Raw genomic sequence first — 20,966 nt, forward strand, 5'->3', positions numbered from 1 at the left:
CACCAGTACCAATAAAGGGGTATCATATATATGGGGACACATACAGCAAAAAGTTTTGACTAAAATATAAAACAAATAAGCTTTAAGTCACTATTCTAAAAACTAAAATCATATATTGGATCAAAATGTGTTTTTTTTTTTACTCTAGAAGGAACTGCCCTCACAAATTCAACAAAATATGGCATTGTTGGGTGGATGCACGGGGCATTACTGTTTAATTATGGTTTATGCTGGGTCATCAAGGAGGACCTAGGTGGTAGGTTTCATTGGCCATTAATGAAAATACGAGCAATGACTGGAGGTGACGTCAGTGCGTCGCCCTGCATGTGCCCCTGGATGACGTAATCTTACGTCATCCAGGGGCACGTGCAGGATGATGCACTGACGTCACCTCCAGTCATTGCTCGTATTTCCAGCAGGACGGGTCTGTCCGAGTCTGTACGGCCGACATACCGGACTTAAGGCTTATCTTATGAAGCGTCTCCTGTAAGTGTTTTTTTCTATGCGACTAAATAAATTTAAAAGGTTTTACACTATCGGAGTTCTTATATCTTTGTTACATGGTATACATCTCACATGAGTCAGTCTACACCATGCGATGATCCGAGGACCTAGCGGACCAGTATCGATGCCAATTTAGAGTCATAGCTGTTATGCTTTCTATGATCCTCTGTGGTGGCGGATCATGGCGTTTTGGTAAGGAGTAACCCCTTCTATATCGGTGGTGGATCACACTTTTTATCACATAGTGGATCAAGATAGTCTTATGTGGACTTTTGTACTTTTACACGGGTGGATAATATTTGATGCCACTATTCACAGAGACATATATATATATATAAACAATTTGCATATACATTCAGATTTATTCATTATCTGTTTTTGTAATGATTTTTTATTCACTAACTCTTATTCACTTAGTGTTTGGTTTCTTAATTTAGCACGATTCTTGTGTTTTTATATTCCTTGGTTATTACCCTTATTGGTCCCAACCCCCTCCCATCCTTGTATGATTTTTTCGTACATTCTGTTGGTTGTCGTTCCACTGTACCTTTACCCTGCATTTGTACTACTTGTACCTTCCTTCTGTCCTTGCTTCTATGTGGTGCTACGATACTGACTGTTTATTGTATGATACCATATGTTATCATTTGTAAAAATTTTTTTTTTTTTTTTTTTTTTATAGTTTACAAAAAGTGTTCGTTGCCAAGGTTATGAATAAGGTAAAGAAACTAAAAAAAAAAAAAAAAATTTTTTTTGGACAAAAATAAAAAAATCATATCATCTGCTCTGTGTAGTTGTTTTGCACAAAGCAGCCCAGATCCTCCTCTTCTCGGGTCCCTTCCTGACGCTCCTGGACCCTCCCTCCTGCACGGAGATAAAAAAAACCTCCTGCCTTAAGAACCTCTTTAAAAGCTGGATTCCTAGACCACCAGGACAGTGATAATCTGGTCCTTTGAGTCAGGCGAGTCAGTTTGTCCAAAGAGTGAACCGACTTGTCCTATGAGGACAGAGTTGAGGAGGCCTGGAACAGAAATGAGCAAATAGAACTGCCTTGAAAGAAGCTGCCATCAAGTGCAGAATTCTCATTCAGAGCCGCCGTAGGACAGCTCATGGACTGTTCAGTTTGTATCTTGAAGCAGAAAGTCAGAAGTTTTTTCTTAAGAAAAAAGACCCAAGTTAGGGACATGCAGGTACATTTTTTTTGTATGTCTGTAGAAGCTATAAAGTCTCCCCGATGGAAGGAGGCCTTTAGCAACCTGCTGGATTTCATGCAAAACTTTCTTATCTGAATAAAGGAATTTAAGTCCCTCAGACACTTTTGGTTTGGCAGCTGTTAAAAGGTTGGAATAAAAAACTGAAACCTTTCTGTCAGTGGAAGTAGGGCAAAAACACCTTTATTCAAAAGATCGGCAAGTGCAGCATAAAGATCTGCTAGATTGTGTGGAGACAACGGGTAGGTTGCATAACATGAACTTTAAGTTAAAGTGGATGTAAACCCTCTCCTATACCCAGTGAAGTGAACAGTCTCAGATGATACACAGAGATGAAATAAATCTCCATACATAAGATTTACATGTATACCTGCAGTCCTCAGCTTGCTAGATTCTTTAGAAATATCTTATAGTGTTAGAATTTTTACTTCCTCATTCAGCTGTAGGAATGTAGTCTTGGCTTACACTGCGTGACAGCTAATTGGAGAAAAAGCACCCCCCCCCCCCCCCTCCACATAGGCAGAACAACAAAGATAATTTTAAGATATTAGGAGAGATACCAGCTCTCTCCTAATTTATAGCAACCTCCCCGACACACATTTCAGGCTGCTTTCATCTCCCTTGTCAGAAGTTATCATGCTGATAACCAGTGGCAGCTGGTGCTCAATATTGCCATACCGCCGCCACAATCCCTACCCCGATGCACAGGCCGGCCTAGTTAGGTACTTGCACTACTCCCCGCACTGGCTACCAGCTCGTCTGCTCTGTCCCTTCCCTCCCGGGCAGCCCCTCCTGTTAGAGGTGTTGCTTCTTCTCCCAGCCGAAAAAGGAAGTAGGTCCAAAGACTCTATTGGCCGGGAGGGGAATCAGACTCCCTGGCCAATTGGGTTTCAGGACCCAGTTCATGATTGTCCAGGAGGAGGAATCAGGAAGACAATAGCGAATATTAATTCCCTATTGTCACTTAACTGGATTGGCTCAGGGTGCAGGGCTCAGTGCCCCAAAACCACCCTTTTTTGAAGCCAATTAGAGACTGAGGCTCTAATCGTGTGTCCAGCGCCCTGCTTGTAGATTAGTGGCCGGGCGCATGAATTAGGGGGGCAGCATCCCTAATGGAGCGGCCGCCACTGCTGATAACAGAGGAACGAAATAGCAGAAACACACGGAACTCAGGGCTTTGGAGAGAGATGAGAAAACACTACAGATATATGTGCCCAGATCAAATTTCACGAATTAGGTTTACATCCACTTTACGCTAGAATGGGCAGTTATCCTTGCATATTTCCTAGGTTGCCCATATAGATCAGCATTCCCTAAAGAAAAAAAAAAATAGAGTGGAGTGTCAGGACAACCACAATATGTAGCTTACACAGAGAGTACTTTGATCCTTTCCTTTTTCTACAGAATGCAGGCCTCAATAAAGCAGTAACAGAGAATTTACTTTTCTTTTATACGTCAGTAGATTATCCATTAGACCTTTGCCCACTACTATACACAGACACATCTAGATAACTACACCAAAACAATGATTCTAACATATTGCTTTATATGAGGAGTCAAAGTCAAGTCCTTCCTGTTCAGTTCTACTCTGCAAAATATTAAATTTTAAGTGATCACAAAAAGGTCACTATACTTTATATAGACACAGGAGGGATGACTTGCAAGCTATACGAAACATACACTGAAACATTGCTGCAAAAATACTTGCAATAAACACCAGATGGTGGCCGGCCATGTATGCATGATAGCTCACTAAACAAACAGTGATCTCTCACGAATATGGCAAATATGCATATTAAGGCTTACAGAGAAGGGAGAAGGAAGCAACCACGCCAGCAAAAAACAAATCAGTGACTGGCTGGAGAAATGCACACACCAATTGCTTTATCTCACGAGAGTTCTCTGCAGCCAAGAGATGTCTGCCATGGCCTACGGCATCTGATCATCTTAAGTAGCTGGATCAAAGCCACTATCTATCACTTATGTTTGTTGCCACCTTAAGGCAAAAGTGCTACATCAATGTGATCATAATTTAACCAATTGTACACTTTCATATATTTAAAAGTGGAACTAAACCACCTAAGAATATTGGGGCCTCCAGAAGCTTTTGCCATGATGTACAATATTACTCAGCATATTTGCACATTATGACATGACATTAAGACATACAGGAGTGTATTCTGTCCTTAAAAAGCTTACTTGCTATCATTTTTTAAAAAGATGTTAGTGTAATTAATCTTTCAAGTGTAAGTGAAGCCAAAAAGCTGAGTTAGACTTACCGGTAACTCCTTTTCTGACAGTCTTCCTGGACAGCTATGAGACCTAGGGCTCCTCCTACCAGGACAGGAAACACGTTAACCCCCACCAGATAAAAGGGCGTCCTCCAGGCCCCATGTCAGTATTCTTGAGAACCATAGGACGTCCCTGTAAAACATATGCATAATACACATAACTTCAAGACAAAACCGGGTGGGAATCAGGCTGTCCTGGAAGACTCTCAGAAACCGAGTTATTGGTAAGTCTAACTCAGCTCTTCTCTAAGCGTCTTCCAGGATAGCCATGAGCAGACGAGCCAGAACTTGCCAGTCTAGGGAAGGGCAACTGCCTGAAGGACCTTACGACCAAATGCCTGCTCCTGAGCAGATAGGAGATCCTGGCGATAAGGTTTAATGAAGGTCGAAAAACTGGACCATGTGGCAGCCCTGCAAATTTGTTCCAGTGAGGCTCCAGCCTTCTCAGCCCAAGACGCAGACAAGTCTCTTGTTCAGTGGGCAGTGACAAAAGGCGGAGGAACTTCCCTAATTTTGTAAGTTTCAGAAATAGCTTGCTTTATCCATCTAGCCAAGGTGGCTTTAGATGCGCTCTTTCCCTTGTGTGCTCCTGAAAAGAGAACAAAACACAGCGTCTTTTTCTGAAGGTCTCGGTGACCTCAAGGTAGACGAGAAGAATTCTTCTTGCATCCAAAAAACAAAATTTTCTTTCTTGGTCGCCCTTTGGCGATCTACAAAAGGTTGGCAGTACAATGTCCTGGGATCTGTGGAATGTACTGGCCACTTTAGGCATAAATCCTGGATCAGTTTTCAAAACAACCGATCCTCAAAAATTGTGAGGAAAGGCTCCCTCACGGATAGGGCCTGTAACCCACTTACCCTACAAGCTGAAGTAATTGCCACAAGAAAAATTGTTTTTAAAGTTAAGTAATTTAACTGAAATATCCTCTAGGGGCTCAAAAGGGAATTCTACCAGAGTTTGAAGCACTAGGGACAGGTCCCAGGTTGGACAACTTCTAACCACTACTGGCCTGGACCTAGAAATTGATTTGAAGAATCTAGCTATAGTGGGATATTCCAAGAGAGAAAATTGGAGAAAAACACTGATAGTTGCCGCTTGTACCTTTAAAGTACTAACTGAAAGACCATTGTCGACACCCTCTCGAAAAAATTCCAAAATTGAAGGAACATCATGAGTTAATCTTTGATTTTCAGATAACCACAAGTTAAATTTCTTCCAAACCTTGGAATATATGGCTCTAGTGACTAGTTTTCTGCAATATATCAGGGTCTTGACTACTTTGTCAGAGAACCCCTGGGCGCTTAGTATCTTTTCTTCAGACACCAGGCCGTCAAGCTTAAGGAAATCACCTGTGGGTGCGACACCGGACCTTGCGATAATAAGTCTTCTCTCTTTAGAAGACTCAGTGGAGGCTCTGAGACCAGAGTCTGTAACAGGGAAAACCATGGCCTCTTGAGCCACAAAGGGGCTATTAGGATGAGAGCTGTTACTTCTAGAAGAAACTTCCGGAATTAGCATGGTCAGTGGGAAGGCGCAACAGAGGCCGAATTGCCACGGATTTGCCAGAGCATCGATCCAATGATCGATCCGCTGGGTTCAGAGAAAAGAACTTCTCTGTCTTGCGATTGTTCTGATCTGCGAACAGGTCTGCTTTGGGACATCCCCATTTGTCGGTGAGACCCACAAAGATTTCGTGATGAAGGGACCAATTGTCTCGACTTACCCGGTAGTGGCTGAGATAATCTGCCAGACAGTTTTTTGTCCCCTTCAGGTGCACTGCTGTAATTAAGGCTAGATTCCCTTCTTCCCATGATAAAATCTCCTGGGCAATAGATTGAAGCATCCGACTCCTCGTACCTGCCTGTTTGTTGAGGTACGCAAGGGTAGCGATTTTATTGTATAGAAACTGGAGATTGTGTCCCTGGATTTCCGTCTGAAATGCCTGCAAGGTTCTCTGAACCCCTAGACGCTCCCTCTGATTCGATAAAGCTCCCCTTGCTTCCCTTGAGGACCATTCTCCCTGTGCCATTGTGTTGCTAAGGTGGGCTACCCATCTCCAGGAACTCACATCCGTTGTGATCCTCTGGGATATAGGAATGGACCATGGTGGACCTCTTGTTAGGTGCATCCTCCTCCACCACCACCACCACAAGCTTCTTTTTACCCTGGAGGGTAACAAGACCCTTGATTCCAGGTAACTTGCATCTCCGTCCCCAGTTTCTAAGTAGAAACAGCTCTAATGGGCGTTGGTGAAATCTTGCCCATGGCACTGCGGGAAAGCAAGGGGTCATCAGACCCACTGCTCTTGAAACCTCTCTCAGAGAGACCGACTGATTGGTCTGTAAGGCTGACATTGTTTGCATCATTCTTGAGACTTTCTCCTGCGGGAGAAAAACTTTTTGGCCTACTGAGCAAAATTCGTACCCCAGATATGACACTTTCTGGGCCAGAATTAAGGAAGACTTCTCTTTGTTTATTAACCAGCCTAGAGACTGAAGGAAGTCCTGTACAGTCTGAAGATCTGCTAATAACTTTTGGTACGACTCCGCCACCACTAGGTCGTCCAGGTAAGGGATAATAGTTATCGCCTTTAACCTTAGCGGAGCCAGCGCCTCCCCCAAAACCTTTCTAAAAATGCATGGGGCTGTAGACAGACCAAAGGGGACTGCTTGAAACTGAAAGTGCCAAATCTCTGTTCCCATCTTGACCGCTAGTCTCAAGAATCTTTGGAATGCTGGATGAATAGGGATGTGCAGATAGGCATCCCTCAAATCCAAAGTGGCCATGAAGCAGTTTGGGTAAAGCAGGTTTTTTTTATTGAGAACACCATCTCCATACGAAAGTGCTTGTACCTGATCGAACGGTTTAGAGACCGGAGGTTCAGGATAATCCAATATTTTCCTGACACTTTCTGATGACAAATATATGGGAATAAAATCCTTTGCCCTGATCCAACTGGCGAACCGGGATCAGGACCTTTTGATCTAACAAGTCTCCAAATTGGAGAACCAGGGCCCTCGTTTTTACCCGATCTTGGGGAGGGAAGGTGACAAATAATCACTCTGGTGGCTGGCAAGAAAATTCCAGCCTGTACCCATTGGTCACTAGGTCCAGGATGAATGGACTTGAGGAGACTGCTGTGGGAGAAAGGCCCTCAATCTTCCTTCCACTGGGAGACACGAGTCACTCTGGCTTGGCGGGTTGTTGAGGAGGGTTAAACAAGAGGCCCCCTCTACCTCTGCCCTTGTGCCCTGTCCAATGTTTTTAGGCCTATTGTCCCTTTCTCTAGGACCTTGCTGCCTACTTTGGCCACAACATTTTTTTCTGGCTGTCAGCTTTTTCTTATGCTCTGGAAAGGCCTTTTTTCTATCGGCCGTGCGTTCCAGCGCCTCTTGCAGACCTGGGCCAAACAGATGATCGCCTGTCAAGGGAAGACCACATAGGTGCAACTTTGAGGCAGCGTCGCCTGACCAGGTTTTAAGCCATAGGCTTCTTCTGGCCGAATTCACTAAGGCTGAGGTACTAGCTGTCATTCTTACCGACTCTACGGAAGAATAGGCCAAAAACCCCACTGCACGAAAGAGGAGAGGGAAAGATTTCAGAATCTGCTCCCTAGAGGTACCTGCCAACAAATGTGTTTATATTTGTGTCAACCATACTTCTAAATTTCTGGCTACACAAGTGGAGGCCAGAGCTGGTTCAAGATTACCAATGGTCCCAGGCTCTGTGAAGGATATCTCCTCTGTTATCCATGGAATCCCTAAGCGTGCCAATATCGTCAAACGCTAGGTCCCAGTTTTTTTAAACTTTTGAGAGAGGTGCGTCTAACTTAGGATTTTTGTTCCATGGCTGCGCTGTGTCCTCTTCAAATAGAAACCTTTTTTTAGGTTACCGGAAAAGAAAGGTTTCCTCTCTGGATTTTCCCACCCCAGCTTGATAGTATCTAGCCTTTTTCCTATGCAAACCCTTGTAGATAAGGTCATGTTTATACAATTGTACCTTCTCCTCTTCTATATCAAGTGTCGTATAGATAGCCTTTAATAAGTCATCTACATCTTCCAATGATAACTTATACCCCGAGCCCCTTGCGGATTTTCTATCCCTGGGCCACGTATCTGACCCTGATTCTTCCGGAGAAGAATGGGCAGATCTGGCTTCAGCCTCTGAGTCTTCACTCTCCGCAGCACTCTGCTGTGGGGCGCTAGGACCGGCTGAAGTCCTAACTGGAGATGGACCCTCTGACAGGACTTGAATCTTGTCAATTAGAGTTTTAAGTGAGCTAAACATAAACATAAGCTCATCTCTAACAGAAGTCAGCATTTTCTGACAGGAGACAACCGGTTATCCTTAACTAGGCTGTCTATACAGGTGCGGCAAACTGCTTTGATCCATGAGGAGCTCAATTTTTTTAAGCAAACCGCACATTTCCTTTTTGGTGGCTGCGCTTGGGCCTTGTCCTGAGTCTTGGCCTGCAAGAGAGCAAATGACCCCAATAAATTTTACGCCACATACACTCCATAACACCCCGTGCAGTAGAAAAGGAAAATGTCCCCCCTTCACCTAGTCCCTACTGGTTACAAGGGGGAGAACACTCACAGGATGTGCAAGTAAAATACACTTCAGGCTTACCTGTGAGGTGCTGGTGTTAGAACCTGCTTCTGCTGCCTGTGCAGGTATCGCAGGGGAGTCCATCCTGTCCCTGTAGTGGTCCGCAGCCTCTGCTGGGGTCACTGTTTTTAAAAACCACCAGCCTCCCTGTTTGTGCTGTTTAGAGACTGGAACTAGCGTCTTCGGTGCCCGCTGAGAACATCACATGCCCTGGAAGTGACCCCGCTGGGTACTTCCTGTGGGCCAGCTTGGAACACAAGTTCCACCCCTCCACGCGCGTGGCTTCTTTTCCACTGCACACTCCAGCTAAGCTGTTTAGCAGGGAAAACAAGCCCACTGCCGCCACGCGGCTCGCGGGCAGGAGCTCAGACAGTCCCCATGCACTGAGAAGCAGGGACAGCAGCCAAAAACCTACTCCCCTGGCGGATGTGCCACTCTGGGACCCAAGAAGAAGGTAGGACTACCACCCCAACGCCACAGGAGCCAGGCTCAGGAGACTTCGGGGAACCAGTTCCAGGAAACATGTTACCCCCGTCCAGAGGAAACAATAATACTGACAAGGGGCCTGGAGGACCACCCTTTTATCTGGTGGGGGTTAACGTGTTTCCTGTCCTGGTAGGAGGAGCCCTAGGTCTCATGGCTGTCCTGGAAGACGCTTAGAGAAACAAGTGTTTTTTCTAAAAGAGTGGTGAGGGGTTACAATGCCTATCAGGTTTTTATTGCTATTTGTGTTCACACTGGGGAGATTTAGGCCAGCCATACACGGTTCGAATGTTGGCTGGTTCAGCAGAAACCGGCCGGCTGAATGTATCAAGTTGATCGATGCCCTTGGTACAATCAGCATGCCAGATTTGCTTCAGATTATCGCAAGCAGCTGCTATAGCTGCTAGTGATAATCACTGTCTTCTCTACTTGGCAACCCGTGGCTGCAGAAAAGAATTTGTACCGTCTATGGTCAGCCTTACTCTCTCTTCTTGTCCTAAATAGTACAAAATAGAAAAGAAAAGCTTTGGCTTAAGTTCTAATACAGTTAGACAGACATGTGTTTGGATGTGTAATAGTATGCGTTTTGGATTATCTTACTGACGTGTGATTAATCTATTGATCCCTTAGCACTTCTGATAGAGCATTTTAAATATAATTTGTGTTTGATCTACTAGGCACAAAAAAGCGGCTTACTTTCCAGGGGAATTTTCCCCAGAGCTTAGTGAATGAGGTGAAGCTCTGCTGACTTCCATCATCAAAATCATATTCAAGCATAATTACTTTTATTTTTCTTGCACATGATTAAGTTTTCTTTGCATAGTGAATCTTCTCCACATTCAGCAAGTTAGGTAAAAATTCCCTTGCAAAGTGAACTGCCTACGTACCTTTAATAAATCAACCAGGTCATCTTTCTTGCTGTGCATACACATATATCAGCATCATGTTGAATAAAATACAGCCCTTAGTGGCCCCCTCATTTCTTTCATTGTCGAAATTTAAAAACACCATCCAGGCATTTCTGCTGGATCATTTTAAAGGTAATCTCGGGCTAACTTGTGCCAACATCAATCAGCTATAAATTGTGCTTCATTTGTCACAATCCTCTGCATAAAAAGTCTTATAAAGTCTCCCCAGAACAATCTTTCCACTGTGTTTGTGCGTGTGTTAAAAGATCATCTCAAAGACAGTGGTGAAGGTCACAGCCACACAAGTACTGCTCAAACATAAATGGGGAAACAAAATAAAATGTTGTCAAGTTATGTGTAAGCCTTACCTGAGTCTTCCTTATTCTTAAATTCACAGAGGATCTGTTGGCATTATCATCATGGTCAATAGTTTGCTCAATAGCTATAAGAAAAAGAAGTGATACAAGAAACGTGAAAATGGCGTTATCATAAAACATGTAACAAATGTGACATTACCTGTTGAAAACTCAAATCTACACTAAAAATCTTTCCCACTTTTTTTTTTGACAGTAAGAATCTTTCCCACTTTTAAAACGAACATCAAGTGAGGCCAAATGCTGTGGTGACCAAGAGAAGACATGTATTTAAAGTGAACCTGTGAGTCTAGGCATCTCGATTATGGCTAGAACAAGGTTGGAATCAGAAAAAAACCAAACCCCCAGTCTACATACATGTTTTCAGATCAGTGTCTCACTTGGTAATCAGAATGCTAGCCCTAAAACCTGTACCTTAAAAAAAAACAAGTTGGCAAAGAAAAGAAGTTGTATATACTTACCTATTTTCAGCCTGTTCCGGTCGAGTCACTTGATCCCCTGTGTCACACAGTGGTGGCTGCAGGGCAATGGAGAAAGCGCCTGACAATGGCTATGCATGCAGGGAGTGATAACATCCCCTAGAGTTTCCCATGGTGCAGCAGATTTCAGCAGTTTCTCCACTCCCTTGCAGCTGCCGCTGACTGACACAGGGGAGCCAGATCACATGACCAAACCGAAGCAGCCTGAAAATAGTAAGTACATGCATCTTTTTTTACAAAGGATAGTTAGTATATGTATTAAAGTCGGCGTAAACTCCCTAGATTGAAGTTTACCTATAGTTAAGCCCATAATAAGGCTTACCTATAGGTACAGTAAATATCTCCTAAATGTGCACTGTTTAGGAGATATTTACTTTACAAGCAGACAGTCATTGGCGCATGTGCTCTGAAGGAATGGTATGCCCATGCTGTTCTTTTGGAGCCCTGTGCCGTAAACAGTGACTTCCATGCGCATTCATGGGAGTGACGTCATCACTTCTCAGCTATTCACACTGCCGAAGCCCGCAAACCCGGATGTTAGACCGGGTGAGGATGGAAGCGCCTACAGTGCGCACTGAAAAGTTTAATTTTAAGGTAAGTCTGCATAATGTGCTAGTATGAGGTGCATACTAGCACATTAGGACTTAAACTTCCCGGGGTGCAATTTTAATTTTTGTTATTGCTGCGGTATTCTACTGATTTAAAGGATATGTAAAGGTTCGTTTAACAAAAAAAAAAACACAACAAACATGCAATACTTACCTCCTCTGTGCAGTTGGTTTTGATCCTCCACTTCTGGGGTCCCTCAGCAGCACTCCTGGCTCCTCCTCTTCTCGAGTGCCCCGTTGGTGAGCCGCTTTCCCTCAGGGCACTCGTGCAGGCGCGCTCCCATATCCTGCTGCGGCCATTGACACAGGAAGCAGTAACACGGGAGCCGCAGGCCCTACTGTCTGTAATACAAGCTATTTTTTGCCTTCATACAAGTGCAATACCTTTTAAAAAACAGATTGGTTTTAATGTACTACACTATGAGATTATCCTGTGTTGCGCGTGTTTGCCCATAGTGCCATTATCATGGATTTAAAGGACCATACACCTAAATCGTGAATGAGTTGGTGACATCCAAGGAACAAAAAGGGAACAAGTAGGAGGATTACAAAGGAGCTTGGTTTTGCACCCCTATGTGGGGAAAGCGTGGTTTGACCTGGGATTAACAGGTCAAACGTGGAGGTAAGTGCATTTATGAATGGTGGTGGGAGTCACATGAATGATTTAGAAGGATTGGCACGACAGCATTCGTGGCAGGGACAGCATTCTGCACCTTCCACAGCATAACAGAAAGTCACCTCTGTCCGTATTTTTGGCACGGGCTGTTGCTTTTTGTCTGCACAATTCTACAAAACTAAAACTGTAGTTTTGTTTGCAAAATACAGTATATTCCTTTCGCACCCCATACTAGTACCATCTATAGGGTTAAGAGGGTACTGCAATGAATCAAAGCTGGTCATGATATAGAGCATGAATAAGATACTGTAGGTCATCAGAATAACAAGCATGTTTCAAAGCACAAAGCTGTTCTTTATTACATGATTGCATATAAAAGACAATGTTTCAGGACCAGGAAACCTTTCTAAGGCATGTGATGAGGGATCCCTGCAGTGTCCTCATTCACATGTGTGCATTTTTGGGGTAGTTTAACATATGACATCTATTCTATTACACAATGTTGCTGGAACTGTATGAAGAAAAAGCAGAGATGGTTCCCATTCTGCTCGACTCGAATGACAGATTTCATTATGCTTTTCAGTTTCATTTCCATTTAATTGGACCAAAAATGCTATAGCCAAAAAGGGACCAATTACACCATTTTGTAAACAATAGAATACCTTACACTTTAATTTTGTCCGAACTTTGTTGGCGATATTCTTGATTTCTTTGTTAAGACTTTCAAGGTCATCCTTGGTTTCTGCAATTAAAAGTATATTATATATCCAAAAGTAGAAGCAATTTAAAAAGACTGAGGACAAGATAAAGAGTTAAACTTAATTTTAGCAGAAGTAAATCAATTACTAGTACTTCTGACCTTATGTCTTAACATGGTTATGTTGCCTGGAGTGAAACATACTAGCTTACAAAGGAAATCAGGAAGTATGATGCATTTTATTTACACCACCTTTAGAACAAGTCACAAGAAATGGACGTTTAACCCTAATTTCCTATATAAAAGAACATAACATTCCATAGCATAGAAGGAGGAGGCTTGCCCCACATAATTTAATTACTGTAGCGTACCTCACGGTTTTCTTTTTAACAGTATTTACTAATTTGATGGCTCCACACGTAGTTCCAAATGCAGGGATGGCCAGGTTTCCAGGTTTTAGTGAAGTTTAAGAAGCTGATTTGAACCAAGCTGGTCATAACACATTATTTACTTCCCCAATTGATGCAATGGATGTGGGCCTTGTATAAACTGTATGTGGCATCAGCTATATAAAGTATACAGAGCTGTCTTCCAGCTCTGCAACAAGAACTTTCCATACCAATACCTGGAACAAAATCAAGTCGGGCTGAATGCTGCTTAGCCATTGTATTTTCTGAATGAACACCAGCCTCTTATTGGCTGAGGCAATGAGGTGGCAGATGTCATGATTTCCACCTTAACCAATCAGGGGAAGCCTTATATTCATTTATAAAAACACAAGACTTCCTGCAAATAGCTGAGCAGCCCAACTCGGTTTTGCTGAGCAGCGCTCAGCTTTACTCGGCTTGAAGCTTTAACCACATGCGGACAGGTCCATAGCCGAAAGACAGCTACAGCTCGGTCGGCTAATTCTGGGAGGGCGTCCATGGACATCCTCACAGAATCGTGCTCCCGTGGACCCAGCGCGTCACGGAACAGGGTAAAGGGCCAATGACGGAGCGATCACTTGTCAACAAACCGGAGTTTGTCCAGTGCAGCTGCTCTCCTTGCACCGATTAGTACAGTGTGCGAAGAAAGGAGGGAGCCAGGTGCAGCAGCGCTGTGGGCTGTCTCTGGAGAGCCCACAGTGCTGATCTTTGCCCATCAATTCATCCATTCCTGGCTCAGCCATGCCTCACATGTGCCCATCCATGCCTCACATGTGCCCATCTATGCTCATACATACCTCACATGTGCCAATCCATGCTCCATATATCCCTTGCTCATCCATGCTCCATCCACCGCTGGCTCATCCGTGCACCATCCGTGCTCATGCTTGCTCAACCCGTGCTCCATTGCATTCCCTGGCTCATCCATGCTCAATCCGTGCTCCATCCCTGGCTCATCCATGCCCCATCCATCCCTGGCTCATCCATGCCCCATCCATCCCTGGCTCATCCATGCCCCATCCATCCCTGGCTCATCCGTGCTCCATCCATCCCTGGCTCATCTGTGCTCATCCATGCTCCATCCATCCCTGGCTCATCCGTGCTCCATCCATCCCTGGCTCATCTGTGCGCTATCCGTGCTCATCCATGCTCCATCTGTCTGTGCTCATCCATGCTCCATCCATTTATCCCTGGCTTATTTGTGCTCCATCCATCCCTGGCTCATCTGTGCGCCATCCGTGCCACATCCATGCTGCATCCTTGTCACTACAGCGCCCATCAGTGTCTCACAAAAGTGTAATACGTAGTCAAATTAGATTTGAAATGTATGTCCCTGGTGGTGCTCCCTGCATGTTGGGCCTCTGTATGTGGCCAGGCTGTGGAAAAGTCTCCCACATGTGGTATTACCATGCTCAGGAGGAGTAGCAGAATGTATTTTGGGGTGTCATTTTTGCTATGTACATGCTGTGTGTTAGAAATATCTTATAAATGGACAACTTTCTGTAAAAAAAAAAAAAAAAAAAAAAAAAAAAAAAAATTTGTTTTCATTTTCTTTCCACGTTTTCAAAAAACTTATGGAAAAAAAATTGACATGTTCAAAAGACTCATTATGCCTTAAAGAATATACGTTGGGGTGTTTACATTCCAAAATGGGGTCATTTTATGGACGTTTCTATTGTCCTGGTGCTCCAGGGCCTTCAAAAGTGTAAGATGTAGTCAAAAAATAAAATGTGTAATTTATGTCCCTAGATGCCCGAGGTTGCTCCCTGCATGTTGGGCCTCTGTATGTGGCCACGCTGTGTAAAAGTCTCACACGTGTGGCATCGCCATACTCAGGAGGAGTAGTAGAATGTGTTTCGGGGTATAATTTGTGGTATGCATATGCTGTGTGAGAGAAATAACCTGTTAATATGACAATTCTGTGGAAAAAAAAAAGAAAAAAAAAATCTTCATGTTGCAAAGAATTGTGGAAAACAATTACAACTTCAAAAAACTCACAATGCCCCTTACTAAATACCTTGGATTGTCTACTTTCCAAAAAGGGGTCATTTAGGGGTATTTGTACTTTTCTGGCTTGTTAGTGTCTCAAGAAATGAGATAGGCCGTCAGTGCATGAGGTGTGATCAGGTGAGATCAATTTTCAGTGATTGGCACCATAGCTTTCACACAGACCAAATAATACACACTGATTTTGGGTTATTTTTACCAAAGATAAGTAGCAGTATAAATTTTGGCCAAAATTTATGAAGAAAAATGACTAATTTGCAAAATGTTATAACCGAAACAAAGAAAAATGCTTTTTTTTTTTTTTTTACAATTTTTTCGGTCTTTTTTCATTTATAGCGCAAAAAATAAAAAAACCCAGTGGTGATCAAATACCACCAAAAGAAAGCTCTATTTGTGTAAAAAAAAAGGACAAAAAATTCATATGGGTTGTTGCCCGACTGAGTAATTGTCATTCAAAATGTGAGAGCACTGAAAGCTGAAAATTGGTCTGGTTAGGAAGGGGGTTTAAGTGCCTAGTGGTCAAGTGGTTAAAGCCTAGTGCCAGACTAACAGCCAAATATACAGATGAAATACAATGAAAGGGGTTTTACGTATGAAAAAATGTGTACTTTTGTCGATCAAGTCTGGAGATATACAAAGCTCTGTCATACAGCACTGTTTAGCAGGGGAGAAAACCATTTCTTCACTGCAGTTTTACTTTTACTTACAGGTATCATCTTCACCCACAAACTATGACTGGGCAGTGAAAAGAGAAGCAGTGCACCGATGAGCTCATCCGTCTATTACCCTGCTCCCTCAGTATGATCCTCTAACTGCAGCACACCTGTTTGGCTCGTTGTGCTGCTTCTCACTTTCCCACTCTTAGATTTGCTTTACAGTAGACGTCAAGAGGCTAATACCAAATTAAATTTAGGTAAACTGAAAATTCAGGTACCATGAGATATGTAGCCCAGCATTGGCAGGGAATCCAGGAAGTTGTGGAAATAGATGGGCAACAGACAGGCAGAAGGGTTTTCAATGACACTATCTGCGTGGAGTTTGCATGTTCTCCCTATGTTTTCATATGTTTCCTTCAGGTACTCTGGTTTCCTCTCCTTTTAAAGACATGCTGGTAGGTTAATTGGCTCTGGTCTAAATTGACCCTAGTATGTGTATGTATGAATGTGAGTTAGGGACCTTAGACTGTAAGCTCCTTGAGGGCAGGGACTGATATAAATGCACTATATATATATATATATATATATATATATATATATATATATATATATATATATGTAAAGCGCTGCAAAACATTGTCAGGTACTATATGAATACCAGTAATAACATTAATAACAACTCACGAGTATTTCTTTAAGTAAGTTTAGGATTGTCAAAAATAACTATTGCTTTTATATAAATTAAAAATATATGCTGTGACCACAGGGAGAAAGCAGAGACAGAAGAAGCAAGGTATGCCCTTAACAGCTGAATATACATACAAAGGGTTCTAGAAGCAAGAATAATTAGCACAATTCCACTCACCCCCCACATTGATCCACACATTGGGTGTCACTGGATATCTTTTAATAGCCGGAAAATGTGCTTGGTCCCAGAGGAAACTGAAAACTGTTCCAGCTGTAATTTTTCTTTTATACTACGCTGGCTACTAAGGCATGTCCAGTTTTGTCCCAAGTCGGTACTTTAATTAGAGCAGAATTTAAGTTCTATTGTCACAGCATACACTTTTATTTTATAACATCAGAATTGTAATAGCAATAAAAACAATCGTTATTTCTGACAATCCAAAATAACCTTACTTGAAAAATCTCCTTTCATGCTGTGAGCACCGTCTGTCTGCCTGCTGGTTATCTCTTTCCACAACTTCCTGGATTCCTTCCATGCGTTGCAGCTTCTCTTTTGTTTAAAAAAATTAAAAGTAAAAAGACTACTTCCTCCCCCTACGGTACTTTGCTGTATGCATGCAGTGATTCCTAGACTCCGCCTCCTAAAGCTCCTCCTCCCAGCACGTTCAGAAGGGAGGCTCTGCGACACAGTGCCTACTCAAAAGGCATAGTGAATACTTGTCACAGAATTCAAGTAAATGTGTTGGATGCCTCACAAAGTAAGTTTACACACTTCAAGATCATGCAGATTAATATGAGTAGGATAGAAATAATTGAAATTTTAAATTACATTTTGACACTTTAACAGCACAGCAAATTAAATGTATTTCAGAGAACCATGTTTGTTCATTTTAAACTGGACTAGGAAGCACCACCATATCACAAAAAAAAAAAAAAAAAAAGCTGGAACAGAAAGAATTCCTGTTTCAGCAAATTGAAGTGGACAAAGGAACAGCCAGAGCAGTTGTTCCACATGACAAGTCAATGCATTACCTCTGCACATTATACATTAGGAGCTGAAAGAAGGCAGCAAAACACAAAGCTAAACATGAACTGATTAAACTAAATTATCTTCATTAAAGCCTTACTTTTTCCACTATAATGATTTTTTTTTTTTTTTTCTGAAACTTTATTGGTTGTGCCACACTGATAACGGATATTGTTATAGTCATTTACCGTATGTTTGGCAGTTGGCACTGTAAATTTTTACCAAGATGAATACTTCCATTTAGCATTCCAAAGACTGCCATGATTTTTTTCTTTAGGGGTTGGAAGTAGCATTACCTCCTGCTGATATTTATCTTAACATAGAGTAATGCAAACTAGTCTTCCCACAGTAAATTGTATTTTTTTTGTACATAAAACTGGGAGTATATAATGTTTGAATACACACTAGGTAATAATACATATAGACCTATAAACATAGAAATGCAAGAATGTTAGAACAGGCCAGGTGTTTGAAGAAGGTTCAGGGGGTCATTATTCCTGTCTCACATGTGGTCAAACAATTGTCTAAACCACTGTGTAAATAAAGTAATCCTCTATGGACCGACTCTCTTGGTTATGGGATCATCATATTTGTTGGGAGGGTGTAAGCAAATAATTCTAAAGTCTGGGATAACTGGCTATTTATGTAGCTCCTACGTAAGGCAGGCTATACATTATGCAATTTTCTTTCCTTCAACTATGGGTTGAAGGGAAAAAACTGCTTGACACACCCCCCCCCCCCATCAACACAATCTGTGCTAAAAGAGGAATCCCTCCTGCTGCGCCTATTATATTCTGACCCCTGCAGTGATCGTGAAAAAAAAAAAAAAAAAACCCAGACAGACAGGTGGGTGGTACTGGTGTCGAATGATAGATACATTTCAGTACAGCCACCCTGCCCATAGATGAATCAAGTTTCAGCTGGTTCCTGCTGAACCGGCTAAATTTTAATCAGCCTATGGTTGGCTTAAGGTTTAGGAAAAAAACAAGGATTACCCAGAAGTCAAAAACAGTCAATGCACTGACAAGAGCATTGAATGCGTTTGTGGGTATCCCAACCCACTCTAGAACAGGTATTAACTGCTTCCAGACTGCCCACCGTACATATACTATGCCAGGGCGGCCTGGCTGCACAAAACCACGTACCTGTACGTGATTATATGCACGCAGAGTAGGGGGAGAGCGTGCGCCACCGGAGACAGCGGGAGCCAAGCGGCGGGTCTGATGGCCACCGCAACCTGCCAACCAGCGATGTACCTATGTAAGCAAGGCAAACAGCTGATCTGTCAGTGAGGAAAAGAGATCTTGTCTTTCAGCTATGCTGAAAGACAAGATCTCCCTTTTCCTCCAGTGTAACATTCCCCCCTCCACAGTTAGAAAGCACCTCCCTAGGACACACTTAATCCTTTGAGCGCCCCTGTTAACCCTTCCCTGCCAGTGTCATTTATACAGGGATCAGAGCATTTTTTTGCACTGATCACTGTATTGGTGTCACTAGTCCCCAAAAAGTGTCACTTAGTCTCAGATTTGTCCGCCACAATGTCGCAGTCCTGCTGAAAAACGCTGATCACCGCCATTACTAGTAACTTAGAAAAAACCCCAAAAAAACTCTAACCCATAGTTCGAAGACTTTTGTGAAAACCAATCAATAAACACTTATTGGGATTTTTTTTACATAAAATATGTAGCAGAATACATATTGGCCTAAACTGATGAAGAAATTAGATTTTTAAAATTTTTTTCATTGGGAAGGTTTTATAGCAGAAAGTAAGGAAGACTGTTTTCTATTCAAAATTGTCGGTCGTTTTTTGTTACGCAAAAAATAAAAACCGCAGGTGATCAAATACGACCAAAAGAAAGCTCTATTTGTGGGGGGGGGGGGAGGACATTAATTCTATTTGGGTACAGCGTCACACCATGGCGCAATTGTCAGTTAAAGCAACGCAGTTCTGTATTGCAAAAAATGGCCTGGTCAGGAAGTGGGTAAATCCTTCCAGGGCTGAAGTGGTTAAGGAGAAAAGGTTTTTGAAATCTGCCCGTTGAACGCAAAGGAATCAGAAAGGGTGAAAGGCAGAGATCAGGTCATCCTATGCATATATGCAACAGTATATAGCCACATATCTAGATGAAGCAAGGGTTTTCCAAGAAATGTTTCCTATACAAATCCAGATACTTGCAAGATTATCAATATTTTATTTTGCAACCTCTGGTCATCGTGATTTGAAAATCGAGATGTTCCATTTTATTTTTCAAATACTGTGACAATTTTTAGTTATCTGCAACATTTTCAATGGGCACACATTCCTGTTCTGAAATCTGTTGTGAGAGAAAAGGCCATTTGCCTGGCTAACTATGACTTTAATGCTTTAAATCACTGACCTGGAACAAGTATGTTGATCAAAAAAGTTAGAGAAAGTCTAAAATCAATTTATACATACTGGTTCCAAATCCGTGTACTAAAGCCTGAGGGGCAGCATTACTACCAGATAGTAGTTGCAGAAATGAGGCAAACAATGGTCAGCAACCAGTAGATCGCAGCCAGGTGACTGGTAGATCGCGATCTGGGCTTGCTGACCCGCAATTCCAGAGCATCAGAGTGCAATGAAGGGGGACTACTTGTAAAGTTGGAGCTGTAGCAGGGAGCAAGAGCCACATGAGACGATTCCTCCTCTGTAGTGCTGGCTCCTGTCCCATGAGGAGCGATACCAACTGCACTCCTCAACTTTCCGCCTTCTTACAGCTGGCTCCCGGGAACACACAGCACTCTCCAGACCAGGTAAAGCGGGCAGTATGAGCCGGGGAAAGGATCAGGTAAGGGAGCGAAGAGAATTTTGTCGTCTCACATGCCGTGCTTGACCCTGCCCCCCAACTTTACATATGAATGAGCACTAATGGTGGTGCTGCTGCCGCATGCAAGTAGGGGCAAATTCACAAGTGCAGCAGGCATTGCTGCTCCTCTGAAAAGCAAACCAAGTGTGTTAGACAGGTGGTGAGGAGGCCATGTGTTACCTCCTCACCACTAGATTTAAACCCATGACTGCTGTGCAATGCACACAATTGCGACACGGTAGTATGACAATTATAGGTTTAAATCAGGTGTGAGGAGGCGACACTGTGCCCGGTGATCTTTGACTTCTCACATGTTGTTCAGGTAGATCTCCACCTCTTTAAGGTTGCCCAAGTTTACCTTTTGTAACATGTTACACTAGGGGTGCTGAAATTAATCGCAGCATCGATGCATCGCGATTCGGGTGTCCCCGATGCGGCATCGATGCATGCGACCGGGAAAATCGATTGCCTCGCCCCGCCCCTCCCGGGAGAGTGCTCCGTGTGTTACCTCATTTCTCAGTTTGTGACTGTCCGGCCTGCCTCTCAAGTCTCG

General features: G+C 43.0%; 1 protein-coding gene across 1 annotated transcript in view; it reads right to left on the reverse strand.

Moving 5' to 3' along the window:
• Nucleotides 1-20,966, reverse strand: part of STX2 (syntaxin 2) — an 82,822-nt gene that overhangs the window by 22,559 nt on the left and 39,297 nt on the right. The window contains exons 4-5 of the mRNA XM_073628283.1: nucleotides 12,751-12,825; nucleotides 10,375-10,448 (exon numbers count right to left, since the gene is read on the reverse strand). Of these exons, the coding sequence (XP_073484384.1) occupies nucleotides 10,375-10,448; nucleotides 12,751-12,825 (149 nt within the window). The remainder of the gene's footprint in view (nucleotides 1-10,374; nucleotides 10,449-12,750; nucleotides 12,826-20,966) is intronic.

Source organism: Aquarana catesbeiana, linkage group LG01 (assembly GCF_042186555.1).
Source record: "Aquarana catesbeiana isolate 2022-GZ linkage group LG01, ASM4218655v1, whole genome shotgun sequence".
Classification (NCBI taxonomy): domain Eukaryota; kingdom Metazoa; phylum Chordata; class Amphibia; order Anura; family Ranidae; genus Aquarana; species Aquarana catesbeiana.